The sequence below is a fragment of the Anoplopoma fimbria genome, chromosome 1 (assembly GCF_027596085.1).
Source record: "Anoplopoma fimbria isolate UVic2021 breed Golden Eagle Sablefish chromosome 1, Afim_UVic_2022, whole genome shotgun sequence".
In the NCBI taxonomy this organism is placed as follows: Eukaryota; Metazoa; Chordata; class Actinopteri; order Perciformes; family Anoplopomatidae; genus Anoplopoma; species Anoplopoma fimbria.
The window spans coordinates 27,770,877-27,784,117 of record NC_072449.1 but is presented as its reverse complement, the minus strand read 5'-3'; the positions used below and the strand labels follow the sequence as shown (position 1 = coordinate 27,784,117).

At 40.2% G+C, this 13,241-nt stretch overlaps 1 protein-coding gene across 1 annotated transcript in view; it reads right to left on the bottom strand.

The window, feature by feature from the left end:
* The window catches only part of LOC129095301 (calcium-binding protein 8-like), a 60,525-nt gene that overhangs the window by 42,409 nt on the left and 4,875 nt on the right, over positions 1 to 13,241 (bottom strand). Inside the window, exon 2 of the mRNA XM_054603699.1 lies at positions 7,420 to 7,541. Within this exon, the coding sequence (XP_054459674.1) occupies positions 7,420 to 7,541 (122 nt within the window). The remainder of the gene's footprint in view (positions 1 to 7,419; positions 7,542 to 13,241) is intronic.

The following is a 13,241-nucleotide window of genomic DNA, read 5'->3' as shown; positions in this document are numbered from 1 at the left end:
TAAGATGACAATGCATTAACATTATATGAGCTAACATTTTTTTTTTTTGGTGTTTTGTAAAGCGTCCCAGTGGGACTGAGCAGTGGGAAAACATGCAGTCAGCACCCTGGACAGCTCCCCATACGGATGCTAACCCAAATACTGTTACAAGTCAGTGTGATCCCAATGTCAAAATAATTATTTATGCTGGATGCAGTGAGAATTATAAAAGATGACAATGCATTAACATTATATGAGCTAACATTTTTGTTTTGGTGTTGTAGCGTCCCAGTTTGAATGGACACACGGAATCTGTTACATGATCCCCTTAGCACAAACACTGCAAAGGGGGAACTGCTGCTTATGTGCCCATGGAGCTGGAAACAAGCTGCCTAATGCTGGTACCAGTCAGCCTCCCTGTTCCCTCTCCCTCTCTCCCTCTGGGCTGAGCAGACGCAAACCAGCTCCCTGCAGGCTTACAGCTGTCTGGTCCGGCTCAGCATGCTGAGTGAAATAAGAGCCTGAGTGCAGCCTAGGAAGGATTTCTTCCTCTGCGCTTTCACTAAACCTTTAATAAAATAACATATTTTAGTTTTTATTTTATAGTGTTCCATCCATCCAATATATTTACCTGCTTATCCTGTTCAGGGTTGTTAAGGGGCTGGAGCTAATCCCAGATGATATTGGGGGAAGGCAGGGTAAACCCTGGACAGGACAACAGGACTGACAAAGAGACGGACAACCATTCATGCTCACATCCACACCTACAGGAAATTTAGAGTCATCAATCACCAACATCATCATATTCATCATCAATTGATGACGGGGCGTACAAGCAAACTCCACACAGGCCTGTGTGGCTAGCCACCAATATAAACCTAACAACTTCCTTCAGGAACTGCTCTCATGACCTATAAGGGCACTAAGTGGTTTCTCCCCTGTGCCTGGACTATCTGAAGAGAAGACTTGGGGTCACTCCATGTTTTATGATCCCACCTTTCTGGGTTTTATGAGCATTCACATTCCTAAGGACAAAGATGAGCATCCAATTGTAATAAACAAGTTGAAGAAACCTTTACTTGATATTTTAGTTCTGGTCATAGTAAGTTCTTATATTTTATAATCTGTATTAAAACAAACGTAGTTTAGTAAAGTTATGGATAGTTAACTTCATGATAGCTAACTCTGTCTGCAATTCTCTTAGTTTCCTGCCATATAACCTTATCTCAACCCCAGCACAGGACAACAGAGGGCGGAGAGACGTTTCCCCTGCCTCTTTCTTGTGTCTCACGCAGGACACTGATGAATGCTGAAATGTTGAGATTAATGTTATCCATTCATTTATTATGTATATAGGTACACATACATGTATATTCACATAATTCTGTCTTTAAATTGTACAGGTTTTATTCAGTGATTCAAATCAAACTATTTGGTATCATTATGCAGCTGAGATAGCACCGAGTTCAAATATAAAAGACTTAAAATGACATTTTAAGTAACTAGTGTTAATTCGATAAAGTAAGGTTAAAGGAAGCAACTCTTTCCGTCTGCAGGCTCGGAGGCCCTGTGAGCAGAAACCTCTCCACAGGCTGAGAGGACCTCCAGCTGATATGAGATGCAAGAACCTGAAGAAGTGCCTTCCTCCACCTGGTTTCTGAAATACTACAAATATGATTGATTGACTTTGAATCCTGCACACCAGATCTCTCCGTCGTGGTTCTGCCTCTTCTCTGGTATTCTGTTCCTGGTCTAACTACGGCCCTCCTATGTCGTCTAATGTGCCATGCAGCTCCGACCTGCGATGCACCAACGTGCTGAAGATTAATTCCAGGAGCTATTGAGAGCAACGGACTCTTAAACTGGCCATGATGCCCTAATGACCCCTGCTGCTACAAAGGGGGTGAAGAAACGACTCATCCTTGTGCGGAGAGAGATGAAGATGAGGAAGAACGCTTCAAGCCGAACCTCAACGAAGAAGACGACCAGGTTACAAAGACATCAGAGAAAGCCGAATCAACTGCCACTGAGCGGGAGATGGAAGAGTGTGATTCAACCAACTACAATCATCCAACCAGATGCAGAGACCTTCAGAGGAACAACCGCCGTTCCATGCAGCTTTACCTCCAATCTGCCCATCAGAGCCGTCAGGTGAAACAATACCATTCTCAGATATAAATGAGTTTGATGTTACTAGGCAAAGAAAATTCAAGTCACATTTTAAAATAATCTTAGATATAAATATCTTAGACCAAAAGATCAAAATTAGATTTAACTTAAACTGATATGAAGATGCTTCACAATCTTCCCTGGTGCTTCTCGAACTCTCAGCCGCTGAACGGTGCCTAAATCATTCAAACTAAATTTAATGTAAAACGTCAATCAATGAAGTTGATTAATCAGTCAATGATCTGAGTCACTGATTCTACCTGGTCACATTCAATCCTTTTCATTAGTTGTGGTTCATAATTCTGTTTACTCTTCATTCTTTTCGTTATTCTTTCCTTTCATTCTGTTTATTTTATGTTTAGTGGTTTAGTAGTTTTGTTTGTCTAATAAATATTTCATTTATAAAGAAATTGATCATTTGATTTGTGTGTATATGAAATAATAGGTCAATGTACACCTTGACAAGAACTCCGTAGCAACCCTGAGATTAAGATATAATTGATTAATATCACATTTTTAAGTTTTCCCTGTTTTTCCAAAATAGGGTGGCGTCCAATTTAAGTCCTATGTCAAATTTCATTAGGTAAACTAATGGTGGTAAGTTTGAGTACCATCGTTCTTTTATACTAATTTAAGAGTTTCTAAATCCTAATTGAGTTATTTAAACTAGTTACAAATCCTGATATTAATTACTTATTATTTATTAAATCTGCTACCAGCAACAACGCTACACCTGTATACGCTGTTCCGTAGGTACATTTTGCTGGACTGCACGATGTTCAGATACCAGTATCGTAAATGCCCAATAAGACCTAAATTGCTGGATTGGTTATTGGCGAGAATGCCATTGTATGCACTGATCAGATATCCTGTTATAATATCATTAATCAGCTTCTTTATGCTATACAGGAACAACAGAAAAAGGTGTCATTTGCCATGCGGTCCATACGCCCTGGTCGATAGGTGCTGCATAACAAACAAGCTACTTTTATCATCGGCTCCCAAAAAAATATATATCACTGTGTAAAAAAACACGACGATGGATGTGAGTAACCCGTGAGCCTCATAATCTGGCAGGTGATAGTGCAGACTATAATGTTAGCCACAGCTGGCAAAATTTCAGCAATTTGGAAATATCTTACACTTGAAAACTCCACAAGTAAAACAGCGATGTGCACAGCAGGTAAGGTTTTAGTTTCTGGGGTTGGCACTAGTGTTGTCAATTTCCAGCCATGCTGTACAACAATGATAGCAAACATATACACATATAGTAAACACCTGTAAAAAATCGAATTTATATAAAGGCCTATATATAGATTTATTTTGTTGTTTGTTTTTAACACACTGGTATCGGATCAGTACTCTGTAATGGCCAGTATGCAAGTTCAGCTATCGAACTAATGAAACATGTGAACATCTCTAATTTTGTGCACATTTAGTTCTCAGTCATAAAGCTCCCTAATAACGCATCCCTGTCCTGTTGTTCACATTGCCCAACCAATAAACCTCTTGGCTAATGTCTACTCTACCTATGGGGGTCAGAGGGCACAGTAAATTTGTTTTGCAAATAAAAACCAGAAAAAAACGTTTCCCTTAATGCACACATGTAAACGAGGGTCAACAGCCTTTTGCAGCTCCTGGCCTGTAAAGTCTCAACATGTGGCTAAGAAAGTACAATATACATGAAGAAGAGGACTACAGCATATCATAAAACTGATTGAGTTAGAGGTCATTCACCAACCTCTCTATGTCCATCATTTTCTTGCGCGTTATGTAAAATGGAACATTTTAATGTTTTTAATCAAAAGTTTATTACAGAAGAGGATTTCAAGTTAAGATGGTGTTCAATTTAGTAAACCTTCACATCCTCTAAATTGTGAAACCGTGCCTTATTGTAATATTTGCACAGCCCGTTTTGTGGCCCATAATGGAGAGTTTTCCTGCAAGAATCTAAGAACAGACCAGAGAGCACACAGAGTAGAAAGAAGATTGCCTTCAGTCAGTAGAGGACTATTCTCCTGCCTGAATCATACTGGAACAAAAACTGTCTGCACACTTGAGCAGCAATGAATGATGTACACATTGCTCTCAGACGGAACAAAGGTTGCACTCGTGTTATGAAGCGGGCGCAGTGCATTTCTGGAACAGACTTACAAAAAGGGGCTGCCTGGCATGGAATCAAGGATGTGCTGAATAAATGACAGCTACAATAAAGACATTTTGGTTCTTTGCATTAATGAAGAAACACCACATTAACTAACTTGCATTCGGGTGCAAATGATCAAACTAAATCTCCAAAGCCAGTCTTCAGTTGAGTGGCAGATTCAGAGCTCCTCATTTAGGGCTTTGGACTGGATCACGTTGTCAGAGGCTCGGCTCAGCCAGAGCTTGGCAGGCAGTGTGTGTTGACAAATATTGACTGAAAGATCAACTAAACATGTTTTTAAATTCTGTTCCAAAGAACCAATCACCAACCCTAAATACTGGTTTATAGATCATGCATAGCACATGTAACTCTCCATCCTGCTGCAATAACATTGTCCCCATTAAGGGCACCAAAAACAGTCAGGAAATGGCTTTTTTTAGTGTTGCTTTTTTTTTTTAATGTTTTTTTAGTGTTGCTTTTTTAAAAAAAATGGTTGCCTCAGTGGTTAAAGTGACGGTGATGCAAAGGATTTTTTCAAATAGCTCAAATCACAAAAGTGGCCCCTCTTTGCTCAGCATTTGCCAGAGAATAAGTGTCTGAATGAATCTTAAGGCGTTATCCTTACAGGCAGGAAAACTTTTGGACCAGTTGTTCTCTTTATGAATCCCTAAAGGCAACATCAGCTTCTCCTGAGAGGTGAGACATTTACAAAAACACAGCGGCTGACTGATTCTACATCCTCAATCGTGTGACAGCTCGCCCTGCTGCCGCAAGCTTTTTAAATGGCCCTGGACAAATACACGGTAAATTGCTTCTTTAAATATTGCGAAGCAGAAGTGTTGAATGTGCAGAATGCGTAGGCCGTATAAGCAGCATCGGGGAGACGGAGTGCCAGAGGGAGACGTGCAGTACAGGAGATTCTAATGACTCTCGAAAGACAGGACCATTAGGAACCTTTCTAATGGTGTCTGATGAAAGAATGTATGTCCGCATTGTCTCTTATGATGGAAAAAAAAAAGAACTGGAAATTGCTTGGTGTTTTTGATTCTTTGTCTATGCAAATATTGTGTATAAGGGGATAGATGAGGATGTCAGTGCACCAGGTATAAAAAAAATTGTTAAAAGGAAAATGTGAGCCTTTGTAATGTAAAAGAATATTACTTTTCATATTCTAATTTGATGAATATGAATACGTTTCCAGTTTTGATGCTTCAACTGCCATGCTTTGTGGGACTCTTTGTGGGACTCTGTGGGGTAATGAAAGATCTCTTGTTATTGCTCCATGTGAATTTATTTTCTTGAAGTCAACTCATGGACATTTATCCCCATTGGACATCACTGTGATCCCAGCAGAATGTGGGTGTGACATTTTTTGCACTATGGTCTGACTGATTTATGACACTGAGAAAAAAGGGTGCGATGTTTAACGGGTGCCTAGACGACAAGCACTTCAATAGCGTGAATAGCTAATACCTCCCACTCTAATAACTACACAGAGAGAGCTGTGAGCCCAATGTGACACCACCACAACCACCACCGCCACTGTTCATCCAACATCTAGTGATTATTGAATGCTGATACAGTAATTAGTGTTTGCCAGCTTCACCGTGTTTAGTTGACCTCCCGAGGGCCCTCCAACCATAAGCTCGCCAAACATGCTGAACTGCAACGAGATATTCATACGCTGCAAATATCTCCATGCATATTAAAACTCCACCCTGACAGAGTATCTGGCTATTACCGGGAACTGTGCAGCCAATTTCGCATCAATGCAGAAGTATTTCAGGAGTCCGGGGGAGTCAAGTTTGTGTGCTGCCGATGAGGCTGCCACTGCTGCAGACTGTAATTGATCAGTTTTTGTGTTCTTCAGGCTCGGGTGATTACTCTGAGACAGGCTCGAAAACCAAGGGTCCATAAAACACAGCATCAGCAACGGCACAGATTGTCAAGTGGAGAGACAGAAGCCAGCAGACCATGAATGCTCCCGGTGAGATAAACCACGTAAGAGAATAATGCATTGCTGCGCTTTGTTGGCTCAGATGAGGAGGACGTTGCTGGTTTTGTAGCACTGTGTTGTCTCTGAAAGAGTTATCGCCTGTAAAAATCCAAAGAGGCGACTCGGATCAGCACCTGTCCCTTTAAGACAAAACCTGTCTGCTTGTGGCCGTCTGGTACACCACATCATTTGTGGATCTGGTAAGAATCCGTAAACAAAGCTTCATGAGGGTTTTTGAATTCTGCAGCGTGTACAGGCTTGTTTCCCAAAATAGTATATACGCAGTGACTCCCACTGAGGGACCGTCTGATCCGCCTTGAAAATCACATGACGGGCTGTGCCTTTCACCCCCGATTCATTACCTTTGTTTACACTTTAAAACCTATTACGTACGTTACAGTTCAAATATTTAAATATTCAACGTCTTTGTTGCTTTTCTATTGCAGGCGATGTTGTTCTTTAACTTTTGGCTACTACTGTTCCCCTCGGTTCTGGTTCTACATCAGTCTTAAGCCGGCATGAAGCGGAACTAAACATAAAGCTGCAGTGGGTTTATAATCATTTATATGCAGCACTACACTGCAGGAGCAGGTCTTTTAGTCCAAGTGTGTTATCTTTCTTGCACTATAGAGCTGACCTTTGTGTTACTTGAACAAAAAAGTCAGTGAAAGCACATAAAAACACTTTTTTTTAAATAAATATAAAAATCATTTTATATTTACAGGTACAGACTCTCTTTCTCCCCAATAAACTAAATTAAAGTTAATGAAATTTTAACTAATAGCATTTGCTTTTCAAAATGTTCTATAAATATCGCAATAATCTCATTATTGTGAATTCTTTGGCCCCGATAATCATGTAGTGAAAATCTAATATTTTGAGGATCCCTGGATCCCTGATTTTACTGAAATACTTCTCAGCTTCTTGAAATTCAGGAAATCTGTTTTTCAGGATACATTAACGACATACAGTAGATGTTTAAATATCATCTGCTCATCTTCATTTTAAGTTAAATGTTGCCAATGGGGGGTTGGGGGGTTGAACAGGAGGCAGCAGCAGCCAAATCCCATTAAATGGGCATTAAGCATAGGGAAGGACAGCAGCCAGACGGTTTATTGAGACGCCTTACCATCAAGCTCCTCCACGGTGATGCTGGCCAGCACGTCGCTGTCGCTGTCCGACAGCGAGCGGCTCAGGTAGTTCCCCTTGTAGAGCAGACCTGCCGTCACATGGTGGAACGGCATCTTCTCCCTGAGAGGCAACGGAAGGACACATTTAGCGAAGGAGTAGGGAACCGCCAACATTTTTTTTCTCTTTGATTCAGAACACTAAACACCAATAAGAAGCTCCACACAATACACATGTTTCTAAATGCTTGATATCAGCGAAGGGAAACTCTAATATCACTGCAACACTACATCTTGTTATCAGGCATTTAAATAGCCAAGAATACAAATACGAGAGTTGAACTGAAAGGTGCAGAAATACTCTTTTCAACTAAACTTAAAACATAGTTAAAAATATTATTAATATACTAATGTAATGTCACCTACAATATAACATTATCATCAGACTGCAACCTCAGGTTCTGCCGTTCAAAGCCAATGCGTAAGTTTCTTAAAACTTGCATTCTCTCAACTTCTCTCTTCTCTCGACTCCTCTGGTTGCAAAAACAATTCCAATTGTATGGAAGTCTATGAGAAAATGACTCTACTTCTCACTTGCTTTATTCCCTCAGTAAACATTGTAAACATGAGTTTATGGTCTCAATATCTATTTTCAAGTCTTCTTCAATACAGCATGATGTTCATTTAGTAAATTATGGTCTATTTAGAGACAAATAGAGGCGGGGTTACTGTGATTGACAGGTCGCTGCCGCTACCAGAGCCGTATACGGTGTCTCTACGTCCTTCCTCCGCATTGCAATTATGGTAGCTTACGTTCATTGGTTGCAGAAAAAACAACATGGCTACGGCCGTTATCCAAGATGATGATGGCGAAATCACAGAACACAAGGCTTCATAACGGCAGTCCACCAATTGGTGACGTCACAATGACTACGTTCCCTTCCTATATACAGTCTATGGTTTCCATAAAACTAAGCTGCATTCTCGGTTGCATTTTCAAACTAGATGAATTTTCCTCCTGATTAGATTTAATTATGATACATTTTTAGATTGAAATACTCTGATGTTAAACATAATTACTCCGTTACGTTTTGGCAAAAAAAACATTTGGTTAGATTTGGTAAAAAATATTGGTTTGGCTTCAAATACGTTTTGGACGTAATTAAAGTAAGTCAACACTGACTTTTGGTTTCACACGAGACATGAACTGTGGTTTCCTGAGTGGAAATCTTTTTTTTATTGTTTAACTCGCCCGTCGACGTCAACCTCCTGCTTACCCTGACTTTGACTAAAAACGTATTGGCGATACATCAAAAATAAATGAAATCCTGGAGAAACCCATTTCCCTCTAGGCGTAATTGACAGCGCAGTTTCTTTGTTTGGGAAAGATTTTTTAGGAGACCAGGCTGACATAAAAATGTGAACCCATAATCAGCAACAGGGAGCTGGTTTGTCCATTTGGGATATTGCTGAAGCAGAAAACAAATGAACGTCCATGGGGCACAGAATAAACGAGATCCATAATTGAGGCAGAACTCATTCGCTAAATGGGAAGTCGCACAGTGATGGAGACTTGTGTAACAAGGGGTAAATGGGCGAATGTGTGTGTGCTAGTGAGGGCGCGCGTGTGTACTGTATGTGTAAATGTGGCGGAGGCAATTAATTATTCAATAAATGGAAGCCCAAGGGAACAGGGGGGAAAGTAAGAGCACATAGAGCAGAGAGATTTGGGCGACTGCTTCCTTCTCCCTAATTGGATTTGGTCTGGATGAGCACTTTGAGGACATGCCTCTGAGACAGAACGAGGGGTTCAAAAAAAGAGCCGAGACATTACACCAACGGAGCCGGGAAGAACACTGAACCGCTTCTGAAGCTTCTCGACGCGTTTGTCTCTATTATCATTGATCTCAACATCATATTCCTGCAGAGTCAAGTCAGCCTCACAATCACAAGAGCTTTGATAACACAAACGCCTGAAAGTGAAACACGCTCTTTTATGAAACTAGAGGACAAGCTAGATGTGCAGCAGCTCTGCTCTTTGGCGTTTCAGCAGCATCCGCAGTGGTAAATTAAAGTTTTAGGAGTGTTGCTGTCCAAATTACCAGGAGTGCTGTTATGAGGTGAATGAATCTAATTCTTCAACTGGTAATGTTGCTGCTCTTCCTACCCATCTCTTTTCAAAACAATTAGATATACCAGACATTTGCCAGGTGAATAAATCATCACTGAACTACTCATACCGTTCTGTTATAAGGTCTTATCAACGTAACAAAGACTTTATAACCCTGTAACCAATGTTTTATTAAAGTTGCTTTATCAGCAAGAGGCAGTTTCTGAGTTGGTTGATAGCAAATGTAAAACACATGAAGATCTTTAAAACCGAACGCTTTAGCAACCTGCAAAGTTGCGCATTAAATACATTTATTATAAGCTGTGGGAGGAAATGTATTTTAGAAACCTTTTTGTTATATTTGTTGAAATTCTCTTTACATCCCGACAGAAATTGATGAATCAAATGCTGTGACAAAAAAATTAAATAAAATCCAGTATCTGTGGCTGTCTCAAAACTGTACTAAGGCCGTCAATAAAATGACTGGATGCTACCGTCCGTCTACCTACATGCTCGTGCTCTACCCGCGCACTCATTACGAGTCACACCAGCTGCTAGCTTGACAGCTGTGAGCACTAACGATAGCTGCGTTTGTTGTTTACTTCCCTTATGATGCTAGCATAGACTGTGCATAACAAGAGGATGTAGTTGTCGCGACGTCACCCATTATTTTGTGGACTATGGTTTTGAAGCCTCAAGTTCGGCATTTTGGACGTCGCCATTTTGGTTTTTGGCAACCAGTGAACGTAAGTGACCTGCTGAAGAGTGACGACATGCAAGTGTAGCCGTGTACCGCTCTGGTAGCGACCTGTCAATCACAAGGTAGCCCCGCCCTAAATCATACTTTATGGTCTATATTTCTAAATGGACCATCATTTACTAAATGAACATCACGCTGTATTGAAGAAGACTTGAAAGTAGCCACTGACCCATAAAGTCATGTTTACAATGTTTACTGAGGTAATAAATTAAGTGAGAATTTGGGTCATTCTTTCTTGGGTAAATTATTATAAAAAAAAGCCTTTAGTAACAATGTATAAACTATGCATTATAAAAGAAACTTGCACCTTGTGTACTAAACATTTGAGGAGACAAGACACTTCAGATAGCTTCTTAAAAAGCACTGTCACATGTTGCATATTATGTCAGAGTTTAACAAATCCCATTGTACATTAAAGAAAACAATGTGGTTAATCTGAGCCAACCAGAAGCAAAGGGATGTGTGTCATCAAATGTCAAATCTGTTCTTTTTGTTTTTCTCGGCAGTGAAAAGAAATAATGTTACCCTGTTCTGTTCAATAATTGATAAAACACATCTTTAGTTTTTGTTTTTGAATCCATTAGCTCCTTTTAAGCAGTTTGTCCAGCACCCAAAAATGCTAATGTTTCACTGGTTGGAGCTGTCAGCCTTCCGTTTCCTCACAAATTGGAAACTGGCCCCTGCATCTTTCTTGTTTGTCAGTTTAATAAGCATGCATATCAAGACGTCTGCAACGACGCCTTAAGCTTTCTTTCACAACCGGCTTTCCCCGCACGTATTCTAAGGATTTTTTCATTTTCTAATTCATCAATTATTCAGTCATCTCTCAGCTGTCATTATGAATATTACAATCATCGCTCTTGTCCGTTCTTTCCAGATTATCGTTACCAGCCACACCCATAAACTGTCAGCTGTTTGATGCAGGTGTAAACTATCATTACTTCTGGATTGCCGTGGCCAACACTAGGAAATATTTATCATGCAGGGGACAGACTTTACATACATTTCATTACAGTACATTATTCAGGAGCAGACTGTGCGTTCAGTTGCATAACTCAAGCGTGGAAAGGAAAAACCTCGGGGGGCTAAATTAAAGGCAGTAATGTCATGCAGCTCAAACCTTGGCCCTTTGGCTTACCAGTGGCAAAAGTCAGCTGTGTGTTTTGTGTGGTTTGTTCTATGTGTGTGTGTGTGTGTGTGTGTGTGTGTGTGTGTGTGAGGATGGAGGGGAACTACGGCTTCCATTGTGAGTTTTCTCACGTTTCTGACACTTTGGCCGTGCATTCTTAAGTAATCTGCTTAGCCAGCTAAAAGCCTGCACTAACCAGCTCCGAGTAGAGGACAGACAAGCGTTTCGGCAACAGTGACCAAAAGAAAATGTTGAATGACACAGACTCAGGTCAGAGATATACTATAGGAAGTTTGGAGGCTGGAAAGTGCAAAAGTATTTAAGTACTTTAGTAATATGTGAAACATTAAGCTGAATGAATCGACGCCTTTGGAATCCAATAAGTTAAGTAGATAAGAAAAGCAATCTCAACACCAGATCCATTTAGTAACCAAGTTATCTGTTACATTATGAGTGCAGATGACGCTATGGACAAGGATGCAGCTGGCAAGAAAGCGGGTCCTTCCACAACCTGAGCTGCAGAGAGCGGACACGGACTGGTGGTGCCTTTGTTCAAATTGCCCTCATCATTCTGCTGCAATGAATGTCAGCTTGGCAGTTTTTGTTGGATGTCCACGCCAAGTAAGCTGTGTGTGTTCGTTGAAAGTGCATGCTAGTTTTTCTCTACACTTGGACAGAACTGTGCTGAAAACTTCCTCAGTGTCCCAAATAGTAACTGGTTAATACAAGTGAGACCAACAGGATAGAGAGGGCAGATGACCACTGAGTGAGTGTTTTTGTCACATAATGCTATCGTAAGCTATTTTGTATGCTGAGTGAATTTGGGTCGGGCTTTTATCGTGAAACGGAATCGAGTGGAGCTGTAATGAGCTGCCGTCAAAAATGTGGAAAACAATAAAGAGTTGTTGCCGTCTTCGTTCACAATAGTTCAGACTACAGAGTAATGCATCTTGGTACATGAAGGCACAGCTATGCAAGCAAGAGAACTCCACTTTCTCTGTCAATATAGCATGGATTGAGGAATGTATTGCTTTAATTGGACTACATTAACCATTGGCACTGACTGACATCCACACAGATAAGGTGGTAAATGTTTTCTCGAACTTTGATGTAATGTTCATGTATATTTATTTAGGGGGATTAGGTCTCTGAGAGGACATTTTGAGAGCTCCCTCAAACAGCACAGTCCTTAGTCTATGATACAGAAACACCTTGAGAATCACTTGTCACAACACCAAACAACACCAATTATATTTATTGACATATTTGTTCTCAAAAACTAAAATAGCGAGAGCACCACGGAGTGGGAAAACGGATATCAAGGGAAAACAAAGAAAGACACTTGATTGTATTGATCAAGACTTCAGGTTCATCATAGAGCAACCACTTTCATTAGGAAGCAATCACCACAGCCTCAACTGCGACCACATTTTTTTTTCTTTTTTCCCTCAATAAATTGCTATTCTCTGCACACTGTGATTCATCAGTTCAATAAAAAAGAGCAGAGGATTGTGGGCTTTAATAGTCAGATTGACTGGCTGATAAAATTGAGCCATAGAATTGACTTGCAGATAAAAATCACTATTTGGTACCTCCGTATTTTACTGTGCAAGAAGCAGTTATTTGATTGTTCAATTTTTTCTTTATTCTGTAAAATAACATAAAATGCTCCGTTTGAAATCCTGGCTGATTTCTTCAAGTGCTTGTTTTGTCTGAACAAAAGTCAAAGACCCAATTCACAACTAAATTAAACCAAGACAAGTAGCCAGTCTTGATCCACATCAAAGAATCAATCCACTAATCAATTAATCAACTAATTGTTTCA